Below are 24,035 nucleotides of genomic sequence, written 5' to 3'. Positions count from 1 at the left end.
ATGATACGTTGAGGAGTTGTGCTTGATGGCATTAAGAGAAACGAACAGAAGTTGGGATATAGAGTTGCCTAGAAGCAAGAGCAAGAAATATACAAACATGATCAGACAGCCACTTTAAGATATGGATCAACAGAATAGACGTATCGAGAATCAAAAGATATAACAGGTGCACAAATGTTCAACAATAAAGGTATGGTGAAAGTGTTTGATGGAGATGGAAGGCTTGGCTGATGGCATGGACGAGCGAGAGCTCCGTCTCTCGGGCATGCGCCATCCACGTCCGAAGCAGCAGCAGCTCAATCATCCAAACATCCAACCCTCGCATCGTCGCATCTCGTCCCACACCGTCTCTTTCTCCATCTCGCGCATCGCTCCATCTCTAGCGTTCGCTCTCGTCCACCCCACAACACCTCAGTCGAGACACTCTCGCCTCATATCGTCATGGCGCAACAAGACAACGCCGCCCGCATCGCCGAAGCAAAGAAGCAGGCAAAGCATCACCCCAAGCAGGCCGAGGAGACTTTTAAGAGCATAGTGGAACAAGGTCCTGCCAAGTCTGAGGCCGCCGCTCGCGACTACGAGAATGCCTTGATGGGTCTTGGTGAGCTGTACCGCGACCAACGCCGCACCAACGATCTGGCCGAACTTGTTCAGAATACAAAGTCTGTCCTGTCATCACTGGCAAAGCCAAAGACTGCAAAGCTGGGTGTGTATTGTCCGCCCGTCTTCATCTCTACTCACTCTCTAACCTGCTCGTCTCTCAGTGCGCCAACTGCTCGACCTCTTCACACCCATCCCCGACTCGCTCGAAACACAAATCTCCGTCACAAAGTCATGTATCGACTGGGCCGTCCAAGAACGCCGTGGTTTCCTACGCCAGAACCTCGAGACACGGCTGGTCTCGCTCTACATTCAGAAGCAGAGCTACTACGAGTCTCTTACTCTCATCAACCGCCTGCTCAAGGAGTTGAAGCGTCTCGATGACAAGCTGGTCCTAGTCGAGGTCCAACTGCTCGAATCAAGAGTCTACCACGCCCTCGGAAACGTCCCCAAAGGCCGCGCCGCCCTCACATCCGCCCGCACATCTGCCGCCTCCGTCTACTGCCCGCCGTTGTTGCAGGCCAACCTCGACATGCAGAGCGGCATGCTGCACGCCGAGGATGGCGACTTCAACACCGCCTACTCATACTTCATCGAAGCCCTCGACGGCTACCATGCCCAGGACGAGTCCGAAAAGGCCACCGCCGGCCTCATGTACATGCTCCTTTGCAAGATCATGCTCAACGCTAGTGACGACGTCAACAACCTCATGCAATCAAAGCACGCCCTCAAGTACGGCGGCAAAGGCCTAGACGCCATGAAGCAAGTCGCCAAAGCCCACAACGACCGCTCGCTCGAAGAGTACGAGACCGCCCTCGCCGACTACCGCCACCAACTCGCCTCTGACCGCTTCATCGCCACTCACCTCCGTCGCCTGTACGACAACATGCTCGAGCAAAATCTGATCAAGGTCATTGAGCCCTTCAGCCGCGTCGAGATTGCACACATTGCCAAGATGGTTGGTCTGGATGTCCATCAGGTCGAGCACAAATTAAGTCAGATGATTCTGGACCGTGTGATCATCGGTGTTCTCGACCAGGGACAGGGATGTCTCGAGATCTTTGACGAGCCAGAGCGTGATGCTCAGTATGATGCTGCTATCAACACTATTGACAAGTTGAGCAGTGTCGTTGATGTTCTTTACACCAACCAGGCCAGTCTGCTGGAGTAGGCACAGGTTATTCTAAATCATGGATGGCCGCGGACATGGAAGAAATGTAACTCATAGAAGCAATGGAAAAAGAAGCCAAGATCAAACGCCTCTTTTCAATACTTTTTAACGATAAATTCAACAAGTTCTCCAAATTCATGTCTTCTTGCGTGTACTTGAACTTTGACGAGCCGACGGCCAAAGAAACAAGTTGTAAGACCTATAGATTGCCTTGTTCTGTCCTGCCAAGTTGTATTCATGCTCGGTGACTATCACTGATGTTTGAAGTAGTAGAAGCCTACCTCCATACCATTCAGAAACTCCCTCATACAACCTCTGCTCCCCTGTACCTTTCCACTCTCTCTTATACCAACCCATATATACCCCATTCTATCTATTCCTTCCAACAAGGCAAAACAATAGCCGTGGTGGTGCAGTGGTCAGCACACCCGATCCTTTACCTTTCATTCCTTTGTCATTCGCTCGCTTTGGGTCGTAAACACACTCTTTCGAGGATCGGGAGGTCGTTGGTTCGAGTCTAACCCATGGTGTCTTGGTTATTCTTTTTTTTCTTTGGGTCGAGGTGTGGATGTGTTGGGAAAGGGGTTGATAAAGCGTGGTCTGAGTTTGTTGACGAAATGTCCTTGGTAGGTTTTTTTTGAGGAAGGCGAGTTTTCGACGACGTGGGCTGGCAAGGGCGTCGCTTATTTTCTCTGGTGTTTACCTATGAGGACTTGAGGACATCTCAGCTGATTCCTACGGGTGCTTCATAGCGGATCAAAACCATCATCTTGATAGTCATCAGAAGCCTCAGAGAAGCTGTCGTCTGGCGATGAACAGCAGATACCGATGAAGTGTCTGATACCATTCTCATCAGGTAGCGTACACCCTTCCGACAGCGAAGCAGCCGTAGGCCGCAGCTTCTGATTCTGCTGCAGCATTTGTTTAATCCACTTCAACACCCGGTTATCAGAGGTCACTGCAGTATTCTCAAATTCGGTCAGAAGGCTTTCGAGTGCCTCGTCGTTTTTGCGAACGAGCCGATTATTGGAGCCGTGTGTCTCGAAGTATGTCTGAAGGTATTCGATCGGTTGATCTTTGAGCACGACAATCATCTCGAGGAATACAATGCCTAGGCTGTATATATCGGAAGAGGTACTTCGAGGCTCTTCGGCAGCGACCTCTGGTGCGCAATACTTGGGTGTCATCCCGTCGACCATACCCATGGTTGTACTGCGGCTGGCTTCTGTGAAATCGAGAGCCAAGCCGAAATCCGTAAGCAAGACTCCGCGACCAGCTTCATAGAGTATGTTTCGCGGCTTGATATCCTTGTGGCGGATGCTCTGCTGATGCAGAAATTCGAGCGCTCGTGATAGACAACCGAAAAAGGTGCGGAGTTCGCGATGCTTTGCTTTGTCTGTATGCTGCAGGTATGTTGCGAGATCCATATCTGCGATTGGCTCCATGAGGACTGCGATATACTTGTGATCAGTGTAGCTGCCTACAAACTCGACAATGTGCCAGTGTTTCAGACGCTTGAGAATTTCAATCTCTTTTATGAAGGCTCTTTGAGCTGGGGCATTTCTACCGCCGAATGCTGTAGTTCTGAGCACCCTTTTTCTTGCATATTTCTTGAAGCTGATCAGACTGAGAACCTTGTCTACTTGGCCAAAGCCACCCACCCCCAAGATGCCTTCACCTTGAAGCGGCAGATATTCATCCTTTTCGAAGAAGCAGTGTTGGCCACCCTCTCGCTTCTCCAGGTTTAGTGATTTAGTCAGGACCGCCGTTTGGTTCTTGATAAAATCAGACCGCGCCTTAGGGTTCAAATCAGGTGGTAGACTTTTGGCCGTGACGGGAAAATCATAATCTGAAAAGCCGACATCGACGAATGTAGACATGATATGCAGACAACCAATGATCCGGAGAATGATGTATACACGCGGGATTCTGCTCCATGACGGATTCAAACGTAGCAATAGCTGTGAGATGTCATAGATATCTGACTCGCTGTATTCGATTCGAGGCTCGCTACCTTCAGCAAAGTAATTACCCAGGCGGTTGGAAACGTTTCTTTCGGAGTCGCTTGTGATTATTCTCCGTTCGGGAAGTGTATGGTCGTCTGCAAGATTCTCAGAATCTGCTCGATTCCGTGCTGCGTTCGTCTCCGTATTGGGGTTAGTCGTCTCAGTTTCTTGTACTCGTGAGGCTGAGGTCAAGGACTGTGCACCCGCAGTCGCATCGGGATTTCCAAAACTACCTTGATTCTCAAGAAGGAAGACCAACACATCCCGATTAAGGCGAGACTCTTGTGGGTCGTCACGATGATTCGTGAGGAGACTTGGCTGAAAGATAGCGGCAAGCTTGTGTGAATTCAAATGGTTGATATCTGCCTTGCTTGCAAAGACGGCCAGGAAACCGAGGACGTACAGGAAAAGATGGCGGTTGAGAGGAGGAAGTTTGGTAATGAGGCGTTGATAGAAACGAATTGCCTCTGCTGCCCTGTCTCGACCAAATTGGATCGATGAGATTTTGCCCACAGGGAATCCCCGAAAGCTTCTCAGGGGCTCGCAGAACCTCTCGTAGTACTTCAGAGGAATGATAGGTTCAGGAAGTTGTTCGAAGTACAGAAGCATGACGTGGGCGACGTCGTGGACCGAGTAATCTGTCCAGTCGAGCTCTCTTCCGTACCTAGGGGGTGAATTGAATGCAAGCTTTAAATCTTGTATGTGTAACTCAGATCCAGGTGTTTTGAATATACTCTCGACCTCGGCACCTTTTCTCACTTTAATGTTGACCTCCGACGACAACATTCACCTGTCACATACCCTTTTCTTTCAAGAAGACCCCGCATGTGGCAACTACAACCGGTATAGAGCCACACACATGAGGTTCACCTCGCTCGTTGGGTAGAGAGATGTCGACATTTGCAGCACGTATGCTAGTCTGTAAATCCATCCCGAAAACACGGTCTAAGAGGAGCACATTAGCCACACGGATTCGTACATCTAGCACGAGGACCGTTCTTGGGTAGGAACTGATGTTGATGTATGAAAGTTCTCACCAAGCTTTGTGGATTGACCGCCTTCCATATTCCTGAGAGCTTTCGCACTCTGGCTGAGGTTGCTGTAGAAATTGTGACGAACTTCGTCGAAGGGTTCTGTGTACGATTCCGTTGTATTGTCACCTTCTCCAGAGTAATGAGCCAGATCAACGAGGGGATGTGCCGTTTAGGCCGTACCATACTCCGGACAGTGTTCTGTAGGTCAACAAAGTTTCGAGGTAGGTAGCACTGTTCAGGTTGTCCTTTAAGTGGCAGGTCGGGATCGCTCTGTTTAATGATGCTGACAGCATAAAGTAGGCCGTCAGCGAGTATCTTATCCGGCGTCAATAGTGACCAATCAGTGTGCCGTGTTCGAGTGGCTTTGCAGGCGGACTATAGCCTAGAGGTGGGGGCTGCATACCCATGCATGCGAAGCTGCTCGGAATGGATTCTACTCGTTGCGACAACAGTCAAGCGCATTGAGAAAGTCCCAACTCTCAAGTGCCTATCGTTGTGGCTGGCAACGCTAGGAGATCCTGCGGTCAGCGGCAGATTAGCGAAAAGTGAGGTATAAGGATGGTCAAGCAAGCCGAGGCGCAGGGTTTTGTTGCGTGTCATTTATTCTCCCACAATGGTTCCCATCGAGCCGATCAGTTTCACCGTCGGAACAGTGTCGCTCGCTCTTCAGCTGCTTGATGGCTGCAGAAAAGGTAGAATGCTCGAGAAACATGCAAAGAAACGCCCTGACTTCGCTTAGGATATCTGTTCCTCCTGGCGGTGGTAGGAATGCCAGAAGAGTATCAATATCTCCGGACTCGTCTGCAGTATGAGAATTTTCGTTTCGCAGATTGGTGTGAGGCAGCCGGTTTTGATGGCGCGGAAGACGAGAAACAGAAAGACCTTCCAGAGAGCGTCAAAGCAATTCGCTTGGTGCTGGTTGCCATCCTCACCGAAATGCAACTGGTGATGGACGAGTTGTCGCAGATGGCAGAGAGATTTGAGACAAGCAGTAAGACTGACTTCAGGAACGTGGACGCTGAGACCAGTGATTTTCAGATGTTGGAGATGCTCAAGCAATTGCGTGCTCGAGATCACAAGGCAACCAAAGATCCTGGCAACAATTCTGCACCGGCGACAAAATCCAGAAGTAAGGGAAGATGGTTGTCGATGGCGACAAACCTCAAAAATATAGCGAAGAATCCTCGACGCTTCGTCTGGGTGGCTTTTAGCAGAGAAGAGTTCGAGAAATTGCTGGGACGTTTCAAAGAACTGAATGAGAACCTCTATCAGCTCCTCCATGGCGAACAATCCCGCTTTTTGATGGACCTCACTCGCAAAACGCAGCTTGATATGGTTCTAGTGCTGAGATCTGTCGAAGAATTGAAACACCTTCAACTAGCAGCAGTCTTGCGCCCGGAGCCAGTTTCAGACGCATCGCCATACTCAAGAAGCGACCAGGTTCTGGCATCTTTGGCCAACTTCAAGCAACTCAACACTGCTTCTGAGTATTCTCTAGGGTCACAACAAGAAGGTTTTGACGATAACCGAGAAGCCATACGGTTGGATCGCTCTCGGATCACGTTCTTGGAGGATGACGAGGAATCGGACAATTCAATGGGCTCTGACGGCCGTGCAGCTGGTATCCTAGACAAGAGCAAGCCAGGACAACGACACATCTGGTTGGAGTGGCGGGGTTACCTCCCTGAGCGCAGTAGTAAGGGAGATGATTTAATTGCATCCTCAGCCAGTGTCAGAAGGGTCCAGGACTTGGTTGTTCTGCTCAAGCTCAACAAGCTTGCTGAGTTCTGTGCGCCCATTTGTCACGGATACTTTGACGACAACGATCATGCAGCGCAAGATGATCGCAACTTCCGCTTTGGCCTTGTCTTCGAGAGTCCTGATGCCTTGAAATCTGCCGGGGTTCCTGAGACCTTGCGTACAATGCTCAGTCGCTCGACTCCATCTCTCAGTGCTCGAGTCCAGCTAGCGCAGAGACTTTGCACATGTCTGCTGTATCTGCACGCAGTGAACTGGCTACACAAAGGTATCAACAGGCACAACGTCATCTTCGCAGACCCGCATAATCTTTTGGAGCCTTGCGTTGCTGGCTTTGAGCTCGCACGTCCTGACACTGATCAGGACAAAACTCAGCCTGGTAGGCATCAAGTCGTTGGCCCGAGAGACGACCTTTATTGCCATCCATTATACCGTGGTGCCGAATTCAAGCCAACTTATCAAAAGACGTTCGACATTTATAGCCTGGGGTTGGTGCTGCTAGAGATCGCCTTCTGGAAGCCAATCGAGTCAATCATGAGGCTTGAAGACCATTTGTCCAACAGAAATTGGGCTGAATTCATCAGGAACGAGTTAATACAGGCAGACTCGAAGCATATGAAGGAGCTCAGAGCTAGGATGGGTGATAAGTATCAGAGTGCCGTCTCAGTATGCATTATTGGTCGTATGTCGCTGGGCGTAGAGGAACACTCAGACGAGACGGACGTACCCGTAGCTGCTAAACTGCAGCGAGCATTTATGGAACGTGTGGTCGATGTCATGGGAGCCGTTCGCGTTTAGCCAGTTCGACGATATCGGATCAATATCTTTCTCAAAGCGTGCAAAGGTGCTTGAGTACGCCTGAATGAAACAGTTGTGACGAGCTCTCCCGCTCCAAGATCCAGAAAAGATCAGAGTTTATCCGTTGTCTGCATGAGAGGTCTGAAGAACTCCAGAACGCGGCTTCGAACACCATCTGCTGAGTGACCCACTCCGTCAACAATATCAAGATGAGCTTCTATACCTTGATCTTTCCACAGCCTCTGAACATTTAGCAGAGTGCCTAGTCTTCCTTTGCCAGCCTCAGAGGCCTCGATATTCGAGGTCAGAGCAGCTTCTTGATCGGAGCCAGCATCTTTGGCCTTGGTAGTCTTCTTCTTCATCTCTTCTTGCCATTGCTTGAAGTCGTTACCACCATGAGCTCCTGTGTCTTTGCTTCCGACAACCATGTGGATGTCAACAGCTGTGATCAGACCCAAATCGATTGAGCGACTAAACACATTTTGAACATCTTTGATTCCTTTGGGCCACGTTTGTTGCTCATCGAGTAGTGTGACTTTTCCAGGCGCTCCAATACTAACGGCTGAAAGACGATCAGGATGGATGTATAGGAAGCGTTGGGCGAACTGCCCACCGCCAGAGAAGCCCATTAGGAAAATCTTTTCTGTGTCGATGTGTGGCCAGCGTGTGCCAACTTCATCGAGAATTGACAGTAATCTGAGATTTGAGTTGAGACTCTTGGATGCTAGTCTCTTGTACGAGTCTAGATCGTTGGGTCCTTCGATACCGGCCGGAAACAATGGCTGCAAGACTGCACACGGTATTGAGTCGGCAAAGGTCTTCAGATCGCCATAGATGGCAGAGAGATTTCGTCTGGTTCCATGTATGTTTACTAGAAGTGGTAGTTGTGTCGCATTATCCTTGTCTGGACTCGCGGCAAGTAATTTATATGGCTCTGGTGGGACGTAGAGGGAATAGGAAACCCGTGGGTCGGACTGCAATGCCATTTGTGGGACATGGCCTACGAGGAATGAAGCCTCGAGGAACCGAGCAGGCACATCTCTAGTCGAGAGAGGCTTTTTTGACTTTGGCATCGTGTCCTGAATTTCGATGTTGTCTGGCCGTGGACGGTGTAAGGTTTGGGATGGAAGCTGCAAGGAATGAAGCTGTGCTGTCAAAAGTCGTGGCTTTGCTTAACAATCATCAGCAAGTGCCAGACTATCACGCTCCTTCCCACACAAACTTCTGGAGGAGTGTCAGCCTCGCGGTATGCAGCGTATCACAAGGCACATGTCGGGTTTAGTAGGGTCATAAGAGCATAACGGATTTAGGACACCGGCGTTTTGGCTGACGGTCCAACTTAACACCGTTTGAGGAATGGTATATAAAGAGCTTCAACCACGAGGATCTGATAAAGGCCATATTGCAGGAATACAGTCTTCTATTCGTTCCTCAACCTCAGAGAACCAACACAATACAAATCACCACCCAAACCATTTTCAAATATGTCTCTCTCACAATCCCCATACCTCGTCAACACCGCCGGCGTCATCGGCCACCTCCTCATCCTAGGCGGCTCCGGCGCAATCTTCAGCCCTCGCTCAGTAATCGGAGCTTTCGGCCTCGACACCCCTTCCTCGCCTGAAGCTCAGAAGCTAGTCGATTTACTTATCCCTCTGTACGGCTTCAGAGAAGTTTCGCTTGGCTTGTCTATGGTTGCCGTTTGGCGATACGGCAATGTCAAGACTTTGGGTTTGACAACTTTGGCAGTAGTTGCCACTGCTCTTGGTGATGGATGGATTGCGAGGAAGCAAAGGAAGGGGATGGAGTGGGTGCATTGGGGGTTGGCGCCGGTTGCGTTGGGGTTGGGAGCTGGGTTGCTTGGATACCTTGATTGAGTGATGAAGTGAGTGGGGGGATAAGGCGGGATGGACGTAGTCGGGTGGACAGTCGAAAGCTGCGTGGTGGTGGAGAAACGAATTGAGCTCATCTTTTATATTTGACACCATACCAGATCAATTTACAAGCATGTATCACAAGCTTCTCAGCCCTTGAGCAGGATACCATACCTTAGAGCTACCAGAAGATAGATGAGCGGATGGCCTGTGGAATTACAAGTTGGTTGTCACAGCGAAGAAGTCTAGACTTTGGAGCAATGCCTGTGTTTCGATTAGATGGCACAAAACGGACCTGCGGGAGCATGCATGACCATATCGAAGACAAGTATTAGTGGCATGACTTTTCGTTGCATTTCGGGTGTTAAGAGACAAAGTTAACGTCGAGCGCAGAACATAGTCGTGAAACAGAATGTGTCATCGACCAGCATACAGAATATTGCCCATGCTCGCGCGTGTCTCATTCGGTGGAGGATAGCCTTGCAGTGCAATTCGTCGCAAGTTCGGTGGTGTTGGCGTCTTGTCGTTCAGTGGTATCGCTCCCAAACTTTGTACCAGGGATCCTTGCACTTGTTGCTGCTGGACATTGAACAGAGGGTCGGAAGAATTTTTTTTTGAACTTTTCCTTTTTTGGTTCGAGACGTTGGTATTTTGACTCGCTATGTCCCATGATCATGCGTTAAAAGACAGCTAAGTCTTGAGTCCCCCGTGTCCATGAAGTAATTTTTGAAGACTGCCCCAACCAAGAAGTGCACCGCGCGTTGACGAGTCGTTTAGAATCCTGTGAAAAGTATATGTTAGTCTGGGTGTCCGGGTGCGACAAGGACAGGAGTGTCATCATACTGAGAGGGGTGAAGAACCACTTGTTCTTGCCGCTCTGGTAGCGCTCCTCGAGGGCCTTCTTGATGTTCTTCTTGGCATCCTCTCTTTGCGAAACCTCCTTGAAGGTGTCGTTGGTGACGGCACCCTTCAGGCCCTCGAGCTCAAGAGTGTAGCGAGTGGGCATGATGTGGTTGTAGTTGACGACCTTGATGAAAGGCTTGACCTTTGAGCGCTTGGCCTGGCGACCCTTGGACATGCGGCGGGTGACTTGCTGAGGGTAACGCTCAATGCCGGCGACAAGGGCGTGAGGGAAGGGGTGGGACTTGGTGCCCTGGTCAACGGGCTGGATGATGACGACCTAAAGCGAGAGAGTGTAAGTGGAATGTTCGGTGGTGCATGTGCGGATTGCGGTTCGATGGTCGAAGATGTTTGCGTTTTGATGATTGGCGTTCCATAACATATCCTAGCTCTTTCTGTGTGCATGTGCGGCGCCTTTTCGTTGCGCAAGTATGTCGTTCCATCTCCTATATCGATCCGCGCGAGGAAAAGTGTGTCGTACCTTCTTGCCTGCATATCTGCCACGGCTGATGATGGCAACACGGCCGACCTTAAGGACTAGACGGACACTGTCAGCAGTTGTTGCTGAGCGCAGTCGCGGCTCTCCATGTCGATATGGCGAACGAGACTGCAAGAGATTGCGCTGGACGTACACTTCATGGCTGCTGGGTTGGGACGGTTAGTATGTCTTGTCGGTCAAAATCGTCTGGCCAGCGAAATCTTGAGTCGGCAGCGTCGAGTGAATTTCGTAGCGTGGGTGCGGGTGCGTCGGCAATCTCCGTGCGCTTCGCTCTCATCCTCGAAGCGCCAAGCATCGGGCAAGCGGTGAAGCGAGTGGTTACCTTAGCCTCCGCTCCGGGATTAACGATGCCCGTAGCAACGCAGAGAGGCTGCATGGTGTTGTCTTTGGTAAACAGACCGTCGGCCGCGCTTAAACATGTACACATCTGCCCTGCGTTAACTCACCACAACGGCTCTCTCCAACCGTTTCCTGTTCTCAATTTCTCATCTGTACTGCACCATTATCCAGACGACCTGATTTTGTGCTTTTTGCGAATTCCTCGAGATACCCACGCCGCGTACAATGCAATTGTTGTTGTGACGCTCTCCTCAGTCTAGCGTGCATTCTTGAGCACCTCACGCCTACTTGCTCCTACTATCATCACCCCATCGCAGCGCATTCACATTCCTCAGTATGCCCGCCTACAGCGATCGCGAGTCGATCGACTCTGGTCGCCAGTCGGTGCCCATGTAAGTCCTGAAACACTGCCCTGACCACACAAGATGTGACCATGGGACTGACTCGCCATCTCTCAAAACTCAGGTGGGACAGCTCAGACCCAGACAGAGCTCCTCCACCATTGCCTATCCCGCCCAACTCGCCTGGCCTGGCCACACGGTCCACTGCTTCGGCTAACATCCAGGCCACCGCTCAGAGACTGACTGAGCGTGCCCGCGAGAGCATGCCCGCCAGCGCTTACACCACAAACCCTCCGCCATCCACTTCTCCCGACAAGTCGTTGATCAAGGGTGCTCACCATCGCCGCCTACAATCTCTCCAGACAGGAAGTGTCCGTGATTTGCGCAGTTACCTTGATGGCATGCGCAACACTTCTCCCGAGAGACCCACCTCTAGATCCACCGCCAACTCTCAAGGCTCACCTACTCGCCCTACCGAAGCCGACTACTTCTCCAGTCCTCCTCAGGATCACTCCACCCCCACACCTGCCGACAGGAATGCCCTCAGAGATGCGCCCAACCTTCGCCCAGCCTCTCGTCCCAGAGCTATCCTCGGCGAGAACACTCCTCCCTCGGCCACCATGCTTGCTCTACAAACCATGGCCGCCCGCGACGCCGAGTCTTCATTCAACGACATCACGAATTCCACTTCCTCTCGCGAACCCAAGACGTTGAACGAGATGATGGCACAACTTACGAATATTACGAACATCACGTCTGGCATGCAGAAAGAGATGGCCCAGCTGAACCGTCGCAGCAAAGACAACGCTGCTGACTTGATTGGTCTGAAGCAGGCTGCTGACAGCCGTGACGAAGAAATCCGCAGGAACTTGCGCGACTTGCTCTCCAACGTGAGCGCTTCTGACGCCGGCTCTGTCTTTGGCGGCAGATCATCTGCCTTTGGTCTAGGCCTTCTCGAGAACAAAGGTCTGACCTCACCACCCGCTGGTGGAAGACCGTTTGGTTCTCTTCCTCGCTCCAACAGTCACGGTAGTTTCCTTGATCCTGGTAGTCCTAACCCTTTCTCCATGGATGGTGCCGCTAGTGTTGCTATGCTGGAGAAGATCATTCGCGAGATGGTCACCAAGGATGGCCAGGACCGTCTTCTATCGACCTTGTCAGAACTGCTCGACAAACACAGCAGGGATAACGTCCAGGCTATCGAAACCGCTCAAAAGGTAGCCGACCTTTCTGACTTCATCAAGGAAAAGTCTGGTAGTCATGCTCTCGTCCGTCATTCATCCGACGCTCAAGATGACGAACAAAAGTCAAAGGCTATTGATGCCATGAGCGCTGACATCCTCAGACTTCTTCACAAGATCAAGGACAGCACCTCTCAGAGCGGTGGCTTGAGTAACGAGATAAAGGCACTCCTACAGAACCTTCGTGGTGAAGTCTTGGGCATGGGTCGTGAGCTCGGTCGCCAGCTCGACCAGGCCAATTCTACTGCCAGAGTTGCCGAAGATGGTTCACAGATCAAGACTGATGTCGAAGAGATTGTCAACCAAGGTCTTTCTCAGCTGAGAGAGCATATGGAGCACATCATCCAGCAAAACTCACAACAGCTCATCATGTCCAATCATCAAGACGAAAACAAGAACAAAGACATGTACGACATCGTTAAGAGTGCCATCACCGAGCACAGCACGGCCCTCGTTCAGGCTCAGCCTCAATCAGAAGGCCTCGATAGGGCAAGCATTCTCGAGGCAGTCAAGGATGCCATCGAAGAGTTCAGACCGGAGATCGAGCTCCAGCAATTCGGTCTTGAACGTGATGAGATTCTTTCTGTTCTAAAGGAAGGTTTGCAGGACTACCGATCAAACAAGGAGCCAACTGCGGCCTCGGGTGCCAACATCGAGGAGGTCGAATCCGCGATGCAACGTGCTCTCCAAGAGTTCAACCCTCCCAGATCGACCGATGAAATGGTATCTTTCAAGGAAGACTTGCTGGCATCAATCCGTCAATCCATTGAAGAACTAAAGTCTGCTGGTCCAGACAATGCTGCCACTCATGCGATTGTTCTTGGAGCAGTCAGGGAAGGTCTGGAGAACCATGGACCCAACGCTCCTCGCGAGTTCGACATCAGCAGAGACGATCTCTTCGATGCCGTCAAGGCCAGTCTTGATGGATCAACTCTTCCTTTCGGCAGCTTCGGCGAGCAAGTCTTGGACCAACTGCGCAACCTCATAGAAGAGATGAAGACCGAATTCAAGCAGTACTCTGCTGCCAACGGTCGTGATACCGAGCAAGTCCTGGATGCCATTAAGGATGGTCTCGAGTCTTTGCGCCATGAGGTCGAGTCGTACGTCGACCGTGCTCAGGATGTCACTGGCAAGGATGAGATTGTTGATGTCGTCAGAAGTGGTCTTGAACAACTTCGCGGTGATGTCCAAGGCTACTGCGCCGAGGGCCCATCTAACGGTCGCAACGAGATGATTGACTATATCAAAGCTGAGTTCGAGCATCTGCATGAGGCAGTCAGCGGTCTTGGTTCCCGTGATGGCGAAGAAGGTCGCCCTTCGAGTACTTCTGAAATCCTCGTGGCTCTCGAAGCTGGATTCCTGGAGCTCAAGAACCAGACTGCTAGCCGTAGTATTCTGGACGAGACCAACGAGGACATACTGGAGGCTATGAAGGCCGAGTTCGAAACTCTTCGCGACGCTGTTATTGCTGGATCGAACTCCCACAAAACCGAAGTCATTGAGTCTCTTCAAGAGAGCCTGGATGCCCTTCACGACAAAGTCGGCAACCGCGAAGACGGCACTTCTGACAACGAACTCCTGCTTTCCATGAAGGATGAGCTGGCCCACCTCCGTGAGACCTTGGCCGCCACTTTGGTGAAGTCCGGTGCTGCCGCTGAGAGAGATGATATGATTGAGAATATTCGCGAGGCTGTCGAAACTATCCGTATACAGATGAGCTCTGAGCAAGGTGAAGCCCATGCCGAGACCTTGGCCGCTCTCAAGGAGCAGTTGGAGAGCTTCCGTGAGTCCACCACCAAGGGCCTTGTTCTCAGCAACGGTGAGAATGATAACGAAGAATCTCCTCAAGCGCCTCTGGAAGAGATAAGAACTCGTCTGGATGAGATTGCTGTTGCCAGCAGCGGCTCAGGCGTCAATACTGCTCTTCTGGAAGCTATTCAAGGCGAGTTCCAACAAATTCGTCATTCTTTGGGTACAGGCGGCTCTCGCGCCGACACAGAAGAGGTCCTCGACGCTGTCAGACTCGGTCTGGATGATCTTCAGTCCTCCCTTGAGAAGAAGATCGACAACCCTGAGATGCATAGAAACCTCAACAACGAGCTCATGGACACTCTCAATGAAGGTCTGGACAATATGCGTTCCGACGTTTCCAGAATCATGGACAAGCCTGTGGACATGACCGTCAACTACGAGATCCTCGAGACTCTGAAGGAAGGCGTTGCTAGCCTCCGAGCTGACTTGGAGAAGCTGACTGGTGGCGAGCGTTCTTCCTCGGCTCTGGGCAGCGAGCTCATTCTTGCCGATGCTCCTGGAGAGGAAGGATCTAGAGAGTTGAGCGAAGACGACAAAGCCGCTCATCCCGCCAGTCTCAAGGACAGAATGGAAGCTCTGTTTGCTCAATTGCACATCAAGGTCGAGGGCTTGGCTGCCAGTATCGGCGACATGCCTGCCACGTCGGCAGCTCCTGCTGAGGGACTTGCCTTGAAGGAAGATCTGTCTGGCATGGAGGAGACTCTCCGCCAGATCCAAGACACTCTCTTGGTCGTGGCCGAGAAGGAAAGGGTCGAGGTTGACAACGCTGTCACCAAGGAAGACACTGACGCTATTGAGACTCTGCTACGCAATACCAAGGCGCAGCTCGAAGAGCTTCCCGCTACGACCGCTAGTAGAGAGCAGTTGGACGAAGTTGAGGCAGTCGTTCGCAGTGCCAGAGAAGCCATCGATGGCCTTGCCACCAAGGAGGATGTTGCTGTCGTCGAGATCCTACTCAAAGACCTCTTCACTGCTTTCGAGGACTCCAAATCCAAGGCTCCCGGAGAGGACGAAGAGGAAGAGTCAGCTTCTCACCTGGACAAGGCAGACTTGGATGCTCTCGGCATGCTCTGCACTGAGATCAAGGAGAAGATCTTGGAGCTCAACCTGCCTGACCCCGAGGCACTCCCTTCCAAGGCCGATGTTGAACAAATCACTGGCCTCATCAACGACTTCCGTGAGAGTCATGACAAGGTCAGAGAGGGCTACGAGAATGACATTGCTATCACTGCCAAGGCTTTCGACGACCGCAGAAAGGAGGCTGAAGAGATGGCCGAAGCTATCTCTGGTGTCAAGACTTTCTTGGAGGAAGTCAAGGCCGAGATCCTCGCCAAGGTTGAGGAAGGTGCACCTGGAATGGCCGACATCGAAGAAGCCATCAAGTCAATCGATGACAAGGTCGCCGGCGATGAAGGTATTGGAGCCGACATCAAGGAGCTCTTGGAGACTATCAAGAACGAGTTTGAACGTTCTCACGAATCTCTGGGTGGCATCAAGATTGACCACGAGCAGAACAGCTCTACTTTGCTCGAGAAGCACGCCGAACACAAGGATGCTATCGTGGCTGCTGTCACTGAAAAGGTCGACTCTTGCTTCGATGGTATGATGAGCAAATACGATGATGCTCAAGCCGCAGCACATGAGAAGGTCAAGTCCATGGAAGAGCAAGTTGGACAGCAGAAAGAAATGTTGAACAGCACAAAGGAGATGACTGATGAGCTGAAGCTCTCTATCGACACTCTAGGAACTTCTCTGACAGCATTTATCCCTTCCTTCAACGAGGCAACCGAGAAGATCTCCGAAGACTCAAAGACTGTCTTCGAGAAGGTTGAGGGCGCTATGCTCAAGATGGATGAGCACAACGATGGCTTGAAGACCGAGCATCAGACCACCCGTGATGAGATCGTCAAGGTCGTCGAGGCTGTCGCTCTTCTCCAAGGCGAGTCCAACGAGTACAACCCTCAATTCTCAATGTCGCTCAAGGAGCTTAACGCTCTGGTCAGTGCTCACTACGAGTACTCTCAACAACTTGCTGCGACTGCTGAGGAGCAGGCCAAGACCGTCCACGACACCATTCGCACCGCTACTGAGGAGTCCAAGACTCACATCGAAGGTCTCTTTGCCGAGAATCTCAAGACTCACTTTTCTGAGAATCTCAATGCACAGACAGAAGAGCTTAAGGGTGCTCTTCCTGCTTTGTTGCCTGCGCCTGTTGAGCCTGTTGAGAAGTACGATGATACCGCTGTCCACGAGAAGCTTGACAGGCTTGTCAATGATACCGCTGTCCACGAAAAGCTCGATACTCTCGTCAACCTGGCCGGTGAAGCTGGTGCAGCTACAGCTCAGATGGAACGCCTGGATGAAATTCATGCTCAGGTCAAGGCTACCGCTGCCGAAGTTTCCGCTTTCGTTGCTATCCAGCAGAAGCAGATCACCGACGGTCAAGAGAGCAAGGAACGTGAGGCTGAGGAGCTCGCTCTTCTCCTTGAGCGCCGTCAAGTTCAGAAGGACAACATCGAGTCAGACATTTCTTCGCTCAGCGAAGAGAAGGAAAGCCTCCAGGCTATTGTCGAGGCTCTTCGTGCCGAGAAGGATGCTTTGGCCGCGCAGAAGGCTCGCCTCAATGGTGATGTCTCTGCTCTCCACACTGCTTTGGACATCAGACGCGAGGAGTTGCACGTCATGGATGAGAAGGCTGATGCTTTGGAACGTCGCATTCTCGAGGGCTTGATTGACCACTCTCGTGCCATGCTTCTTACCCAGAAGACACCTAAGACGTCTCCCAAGAAGAAGCTCATGCGCGACCTGCGCCTGCCCAGTGATGCTTCGACCACACAGCTTCCTGCCCCAACCACACCCAGCCTTCTGCAGAGCCATGCGCTGGCCATGAAGACTCGTGGTATGCCCAAGAAGACTGGTACCACTCCCAACACCGGCGAACGCCGCATCATGTCGCTCAGCCAGATCAGCCGCAACTTGCCATCTGGCGCTGCTGCATATGCTGCTCCTACTCCCAGCCTGGTTTCGGCTCAGGGCGCGATCAATCGCAGCCAGTCTCTCAAGAATAACAAGCTCCGCAAGATCTCCTGGGGCACTGCTCGTGCTGCGGCTGACAAGGAAAATGACATCGAAGAAGTTACTGAGATTGACAGCAACTACGGCGGATCTCGTCCTGTGAGCAGAGATTCTGAGTACCGTCCTCAGAGCCGTGACTATGACTCTCGCCCCGTCAGCCGTGACAGTCTCGATTCTTCGTACTACAACAGCAGCAGACGCAGTGTTAGCTACGCTGGAAGCCAGAGTGCTTGGACTGAGTCGCAGTCTGGCATGACCGACGACGGCTGCCGCACAAGCTTGGGCACGCTGGGCACCTATGAGACTGGCAGCTACATGACTGGCAGCGATATTGACCGCCGCACCAGCATCGGCAGCACCATCCGCAGCACCATGGATCGCTCTGTCATCCACGAAGAGGACTACGACAGCGATCTTGACAGCGAGCGTTACGTTGAGCCTCTTGAAACTCCTGCTTTGGCTGTTGATACTGCTGTCGCCAAGGATGTTGGTCAATATGCTCCTCCTAGCGATTCTGGCATTGGCTCTGATCTCCCTACTGGTGCTCTGCAGGGCAATGGCGATTACTTCGCTGGCGCTGTGGTGCCTGCTACTGTGGACGAGGACAGAGCTACTTGATCTACAGTCTCAGGCGACAAAACCAGTGCAATCTGTGCATCTTGAACATTTCCATAGCGCACAGAGTTGTTCTTACATTTCCTTTTCTCGTTTCTTCTCTTTTCTCCTTGGTTCTTTCCTTTTTACCTTTCTTTTTGGGGAACGCGCGTTGTAATGATGAATTGATGAAGGGTTGAAAAATGGGCGCTGGTATTTGGGAGTGTGTTTTTCTTTCCCCTTGTTTCCGCTTCTGAAGGATACCTGAGCCCACTCGAGGCATGTTGTTGTTTTTTTTCTGCTTTTGGGATTCACAGACCAAGGGGTTTCCTTCTCTACTATTGATGTTACGATTAGACGATTGTTGATTATCGCGCAAATTCGAATTTTTCTCTTCTTACTGTTCATCTGCCATTGGGTGAGATGGCTAATTGTGACGTGTGAGGAACAAGGCGAGAAAGACCATGTTGCTTGACAACTATTGTGCTTTGAGGGTCTATGGTTGCTTTACTTTTTAGTCCTTCGCCCCTTGCTCGTATAATGCTTTTCGGATTAGTACACTCAGGAAGAAGTCACGTCAGCTGTATGTTTTCCGCCGAGCAAAGTTGATTCCTTCCCTTTTCTGTCTCGCTGTAAATGACTATCCTAAGCATACCTTTGCAGATCGATTGCATTTGCCGCTCTCGCTACAAAAGTGCTTACTCCTAGGATAAACTTTGCATGCACAGTTGTCGTGGAACCCTCCTTGTTGAGCATCCTACCTACGTTGCACGAGAGCATGTTGGACATCCGTATCAAAAATCTTCTCGTAAAGTTTACAGTACCTGCCCACCACACATTGTTCTTCGCAATTTACCCGTCCACAAATCACAAGTGCAACGACTAACCAGCAGAAGGTATTGTTCAACTTATCTGCGAATCTACGTCCAGCAACAGCAGTTAGGTTTTTCATCGGGAGTTATGGTGGGTGATTTTTCGTTGAAATTCTCGCCAATCTTTCGCTATTGATTCTCGCTGTAATTGTCGTTGCGTGCCGCTTGCACGTATCACTAATACTCGTATGGGGAGGTTTTTTTTTGACTTCAAGCAAATTGCTGTGGCAGCATGAACGATGGTGGCATACGAGTCCCAAGAAGCTCTCGCAGTCTACGTTTTTGACAATCGTGTGGTCGTGGCGATTGCAGTGATTCTCATGGAAGATAGTCTCGGTGTAAGATGCATCAACAAAAGGCTGATGTAACGTCTCTGGCTGTTATGATGCTGACAGGTGTTTGGAGCTCGGAAACAATGCAGTCGTGATGCGTTGGATATCAAAAGTATAAAGGCCAAGCTTTGTATTCGACCGGAATGCAGACTCTGGTTTAGAAAGTAGACGTTAAAGTGATACTTCTTCATACGCAGAGTTCATGTCACGCGAGGAGGTACAAAATATACAGGCGGTTCCGTCCTTAAGAAGCGGTTTTTTTCTAGAGTAGATGTTCCGATACAGATGATGGAGAAACAGCCATCAAGCAAAAACGATGAGAGCTTCAGATGATTGGATGGGAGGATGCAAAAAAGATGCAAAACGTACAGCAGCAGGGATTCCCACGTGGTCACCCACCGTAGTACTAATCTGCCGTTCAACTGCTTATGTATGGCAGAGCGGACGGGATGCCCAGTTTTCAGCTGACTGTGGCCGTACGTGCAAGAATTGCTGCTATGTTCTTGTATATACCCTTCCACAACGCTCACGTCATAGTCCAATGGAGGCGCGGAACATCATTCGGGCCACAGCAAGGATGGTCATGACAGATAGCCTTCATATCACAAGGACGGTTCGCGAGATGCGCATCCTTCTAGCCACACGACTAGTCTCGTCCGCGCAAGTCGCGTGTTCCCGATGATCAGTGATGTACTCATTCCCATCAGTGGAGCGAGAAACCCATCGTCTAGGGCCTATAGCTCCAGAAAAAGTACGCCCAAACTCAACGTAATCTCAACTTCGTTTGTTATGCGAACGTCGGAAGGACCGGCTGTCTGCTCAGCGGGTCTCAAACGATGGCTTCCAGGAAAGACATGTGGAACGAGAAGCAGGTGTAAGGAGGATGAACTTTTTGATTGAGGATGTGGGGAAGTGGGATGAACCTTTCGATCGAGTCATTAGTGCAAGTGGGACGGACAAAGATACATACCGCCAGACCCTTTTTGTGGTGATGAGGTGGACGAAGACACCAAAAAGGAGATTCTACAAAGACCGAGGGCGGCTGACGATTAGTGGGGATCTCGAGAGTCATACTTACGGAAAGTTATACGCAAGATGTTTCTTGAGTCGTCAAAACCCTGTTTTTCGGAAGCGGCACTTCTAGGGTCCAGGATTTCTGATATGGAGACTCCGAGAGACTGCATTTGTCTTGTTTGAACATCTTACCTCTTGTGAACAGGTTTAGAGAGGGCTGCTGATATCGATCTTCGAGTTGCTTGACCGTATTGCCGATCCAAGACAAGATATCAAGGAAACTTAACCATCATGCAGTCGAGATTATGCAGGTGTAGACGCCTGGATTTTGTCCTCTGCTTCTGTAGATCTTGTTAGCACAATGGTCCGGTGGGCCACCCATCTTCAATCAACACAACAATGTTTCAATCGCCCTCTCAACGTTGTTGTTTTGTTGTGGTCACGTCTGCATGCCATTCGAGTGATTATCGAACTCCTGTGTCGTGCGTTCATGCATGATAGTGGACACGGCGGGACCAGGGTGCTCCGCTCGGCAGGTAAAAACGATCGGCCCAACTAAAACTAACGTCTTTTCGTGCCAGTCAGTCACAACGGTGCGTACCAAACTGCCCACATGATCGAGTCATCATCAGAAGCTCAACGCGGTGAGTTGCTCAGAAACGCGCGGCAACTAGAAATATTCGCGTTCGGGATATAGAATGTGTTTGATATAGCAGTGTCGTTGTCACTTACGCGATTGTGAGCAGGGTGCGTCTCAGAAATAGACTTCATTATTTCGTACATGGCTGATGTCGATTGCGTTATTGCGTGCTGCGGCTATATCCCATCGGCTGCTCGTGAGCCGTCAATGCCCTCTCACTTTCCGCCGCGCTGCGGTGTGCATCGAAGCTGGAAGCCGTTTGATGAGCGACAAAGACTTTAGGTAATGTAGGCGTGAGATAGCGTATAGGTGAAGTTTGGTAGGCGAATGGATACATTAGCAAGATTAGGTGGTAGGTAGCTCGGAGCGCCTGCCGATAGGCTCGCTTGGCACCTATCTTGCTCCCTGGAGGCGCTGATCAGCAACGCGGCAGATGTCGACAGCAGATCTCTGGGTACGGCAGTCGAGGTCTTGCGAAGCTGCGGCTCTGGATCTTGGAGTTGACAAATGCTCGATGTGCCATTCTGGTTAGCAGATCTGGACTTTGAGTGTGCCGATTGGCGTTGGCATCTGTGTGAGGCGATCGCTCGAGCGAGCTTTGACTCGGGGGGAGTGAGTAATGACTCCGGCTCGCAAGAGACCGAAGTGCGAGAGACATGGACAGACAGTTCATGATAAGCATCTAATCAGATCCTTTGTTTAGCGATCAAACTGGAAACTCTATTTTGTCGGTGCAAAGCCTGGGTGGGAAAGTGTCGAGCACGAGTCGCAGCATCAAAGGGCGAGGCAGGCAGCCTGAATCAGAAGGCAGCGAGTAGCGGAGGGTCAAAGCAAAAAGTCAGGACAGATGGTCGGCATGGTAAACCTCCCGCCGTCAGTAGTAGCACGCCACCGTGGCACCATGTGATCTATCAGTGGTCAAAGAGTGGTACTCGTGGAATCGCACAATGATTCAATGGGATGTTCATTTGAGGTCGGCAGCGATTGGCTTGAAGTTATCAGGGTTTCGCGTCGGAAGGGTTAGAGAATGGTTGAATAGCGGAAGGATTGGGGAACAGACAGCGATTGAGAAGGTCAAACTCTAATAGACGACAAACAGCAGTTCCCTTTCAGCCATCAGAGCAGGGGTATGGCAGCGGGATAGAAGGTAGGTCAATTACTTATGGGTCGCTCCGGCATATCGAATGTGGTGAGGTCCCCCCCCGCAGAGTGCTGGGGCCTTTTCGGGTCGGGCTGCAAGTGGTGGTGCTTTGTGCTGCTCGTGGTTGTTGCTTGCTTTCAGGGAAAACAAGCTCTCGGTGCTAGTTGCTAGAAAGCTGCTAGTTGTCGAGGCTAACTAGCGGCAAGACTGCTCTCTCCTCTTGAACCTGGATTCTCCATCTCTTGTTTGCACCTGCTCCTGCTCCTGCTCCTGCTCCTGCTCCTGCTCCTGCCCCGACGAGTTGGACATCTCGTGCTGCACCGAAATACCGTTGCCGTTTGGCTTTCAGCAACCCTCCCTGCCGCCCCCCTTGAAGCCTTGGCCCCCAGCGTCGCTACGTGCGTTAGCTCTACCACTCTCCCTGTATCTGTTCGAGCTTCAGCAGTCCCTTCTGTTGTTCTGTTACTGCCCCATCTGCTGCGCGCCCGCTGCCAAACGTCGCCCAAACACTCGGCCAACCGCCTGCGCTATCCAGCCACTTTGCACTGACACTCGACCCTTCGCCGCCCATCGCCGAGATTGAGCTTCCGCAGATCCTTCGCACACGACGCACCACAGCTGCTTCTCTTCCCACAACTCTAGCCTGCACCCACTCCCACCAGTCAAGATGGCGGGAAAAATGACTTTGTACAAATTGGTCGTGCTTGGAGACGGAGGTGTCGGCAAGACTGCCCTCACCATTCAGGTATGTGCTCGCCCGCTGCTCCGAGGAATGCGACTGCCACTGCCACCATCAATGCTGACGACATGCACAGCTCTGCCTCAACCACTTTGTCGAAACATACGACCCGACAATCGAGGACTCATACCGCAAACAGGTCCAAATTGACGGCCAATCATGCATGCTCGAGGTCTTGGACACGGCCGGACAGGAGGAATACGTGTCGCTCAGAGACCAGTGGATCCGCGACGGCGAAGGCTTCGTCCTGGTATACAGCATATCCTCGCGCGCCTCGTTCCAACGCATCAAGAAGTTTTACAGCCAAATCCAACGCGTAAAGGATTCTGCACAAGCTGGTTCGCCTACCTACCCTGGCTCACCCAGCCTCTCGGCCCCCGCCGCATCCGGTCCCGCTCCCGTCATGCTTGTCGGCAACAAGTGCGATCGCGTCACTGAGCGCGAGGTGTCAACTCAGGAAGGCGCTGCTCTCGCTCGTGAACTGTCCTGCGAATTCGTCGAGGCTTCAGCTAAGAACTGCGTCAACGTCGAAAAGGCTTTCTACGATGTCGTCCGCCAATTACGCCGCCAAAGACATAACTCCACCGGTGGCAGAAGCGGCGACCGTAAGAAGGATTCTGGACGCTTGCACACCGGTAGCAGCGGTGGCACTGTCAAGAAGTCCAAACGCTCTGGCGGAAAGTGTGTCATCCTCTGATCGCCTTCATCTTCTGCACATCATCACGACGACTATACGACTTCGCAGAGCCTTGTTTCTATTCAATCATGTCCTTTGCCTTTATCATCCGCCATGGCGACGGCCGACTTCTTTCCTTGGCCATCATACCTCCTCCCCATCTCCATCCTCTCTTCTTCCATGACGCTTGATGGTTGTCCAGGACATGCCAACTTCTCCGTCCCGAGGCCGTGGACTTGGCCTCTTCAACGCCTCAGGCTCACGAAGAGGTGAAGAAAGACCATGCATACGGGAACTCTCACCCAAGCCGCTTACAACACTTGTTGCTGCTTGCTGAGCTGTCTCCCGCCTTCTGCTTACGGCCTCATCCTCCACCGTAAGACATATCGCCTTTGGCAAGACACCACTACTCGTGCAACTCTGCCTTCCGCGATCTTTATCCGGTTCAGCTAGCATCACAAGAGAGCGGGCCCGCTTACATTTCACTTCTATGTATAAACGTTTTTTCAAGGACGTCTTTCTCTTGCACAGTGACACGCGATGGTCGCTGTTGTTTCTACAACCCCCGATCTTTCCTTT

At 51.4% G+C, this 24,035-nt stretch overlaps 9 protein-coding genes across 9 annotated transcripts; 5 read left to right on the top strand and 4 right to left on the bottom strand.

The window, feature by feature from the left end:
* Positions 1 to 441: 441 nt before the first annotated feature.
* On the top strand, positions 442 to 1,771 carry M436DRAFT_62209 (PCI-domain-containing protein; the record flags this gene model as incomplete). Its single annotated transcript, XM_013573689.1, has 2 exons — positions 442 to 706; positions 765 to 1,771. The coding sequence occupies 2 exons, from the start codon at positions 442 to 444 to the stop codon at positions 1,769 to 1,771; spliced, it is 1,272 nt and encodes a 423-aa protein (XP_013429143.1).
* A 746-nt stretch (positions 1,772 to 2,517) lies between these two features.
* Positions 2,518 to 3,651, bottom strand: M436DRAFT_42786 (kinase-like protein; the record flags this gene model as incomplete). Its single annotated transcript, XM_013573570.1, has 1 exon — positions 2,518 to 3,651. The coding sequence occupies one exon, from the start codon at positions 3,649 to 3,651 to the stop codon at positions 2,518 to 2,520; it is 1,134 nt and encodes a 377-aa protein (XP_013429024.1).
* A 1,928-nt stretch (positions 3,652 to 5,579) lies between these two features.
* On the top strand, positions 5,580 to 7,367 carry M436DRAFT_80225 (uncharacterized protein; the record flags this gene model as incomplete). The annotated part of the gene is made up of 1 exon (XM_013573846.1): positions 5,580 to 7,367. The coding sequence occupies one exon, from the start codon at positions 5,580 to 5,582 to the stop codon at positions 7,365 to 7,367; it is 1,788 nt and encodes a 595-aa protein (XP_013429300.1).
* A 110-nt stretch (positions 7,368 to 7,477) lies between these two features.
* M436DRAFT_62206 (poly hydrolase) lies at positions 7,478 to 8,440 on the bottom strand (the record flags this gene model as incomplete). The annotated part of the gene is made up of 1 exon (XM_013573688.1): positions 7,478 to 8,440. One exon carries the CDS (start codon positions 8,438 to 8,440, stop codon positions 7,478 to 7,480), a length of 963 nt encoding a protein of 320 aa, XP_013429142.1.
* A 411-nt stretch (positions 8,441 to 8,851) lies between these two features.
* Positions 8,852 to 9,244, top strand: M436DRAFT_42205 (uncharacterized protein; the record flags this gene model as incomplete). Its single annotated transcript, XM_013573450.1, has 1 exon — positions 8,852 to 9,244. One exon carries the CDS (start codon positions 8,852 to 8,854, stop codon positions 9,242 to 9,244), a length of 393 nt encoding a protein of 130 aa, XP_013428904.1.
* Positions 9,245 to 10,014: 770 nt separating this feature from the next.
* Positions 10,015 to 10,780, bottom strand: M436DRAFT_62204 (uncharacterized protein; the record flags this gene model as incomplete). The annotated part of the gene is made up of 4 exons (XM_013573687.1): positions 10,015 to 10,022; positions 10,085 to 10,421; positions 10,623 to 10,678; positions 10,774 to 10,780. 4 exons carry the CDS (start codon positions 10,778 to 10,780, stop codon positions 10,015 to 10,017), a joined length of 408 nt encoding a protein of 135 aa, XP_013429141.1.
* A 632-nt stretch (positions 10,781 to 11,412) lies between these two features.
* On the top strand, positions 11,413 to 18,066 carry M436DRAFT_42609 (uncharacterized protein; the record flags this gene model as incomplete). Its single annotated transcript, XM_013573539.1, has 3 exons — positions 11,413 to 13,899; positions 14,446 to 16,434; positions 16,555 to 18,066. The coding sequence occupies 3 exons, from the start codon at positions 11,413 to 11,415 to the stop codon at positions 18,064 to 18,066; spliced, it is 5,988 nt and encodes a 1,995-aa protein (XP_013428993.1).
* A 1,380-nt stretch (positions 18,067 to 19,446) lies between these two features.
* On the bottom strand, positions 19,447 to 19,755 carry M436DRAFT_42721 (uncharacterized protein; the record flags this gene model as incomplete). Its single annotated transcript, XM_013573558.1, has 1 exon — positions 19,447 to 19,755. A coding segment is annotated over one exon (309 nt), but the record flags the coding sequence as incomplete, so codon positions are not given.
* Positions 19,756 to 22,708: 2,953 nt separating this feature from the next.
* On the top strand, positions 22,709 to 23,477 carry M436DRAFT_42819 (ras small monomeric GTPase-like protein RasB; the record flags this gene model as incomplete). The annotated part of the gene is made up of 2 exons (XM_013573578.1): positions 22,709 to 22,786; positions 22,857 to 23,477. The coding sequence occupies 2 exons, from the start codon at positions 22,709 to 22,711 to the stop codon at positions 23,475 to 23,477; spliced, it is 699 nt and encodes a 232-aa protein (XP_013429032.1).
* Between the last annotated feature and the right edge of the window lie 558 nt (positions 23,478 to 24,035).

Source organism: Aureobasidium namibiae, assembly GCF_000721765.1.
Source record: "Aureobasidium namibiae CBS 147.97 unplaced genomic scaffold scaffold_5, whole genome shotgun sequence".
NCBI lineage: Eukaryota > Fungi > Ascomycota > Dothideomycetes > Dothideales > Saccotheciaceae > Aureobasidium > Aureobasidium namibiae.
The sequence above is the reverse complement of the archived record's forward strand: the minus strand, read 5'-3'. Positions and strand labels throughout refer to the sequence as shown.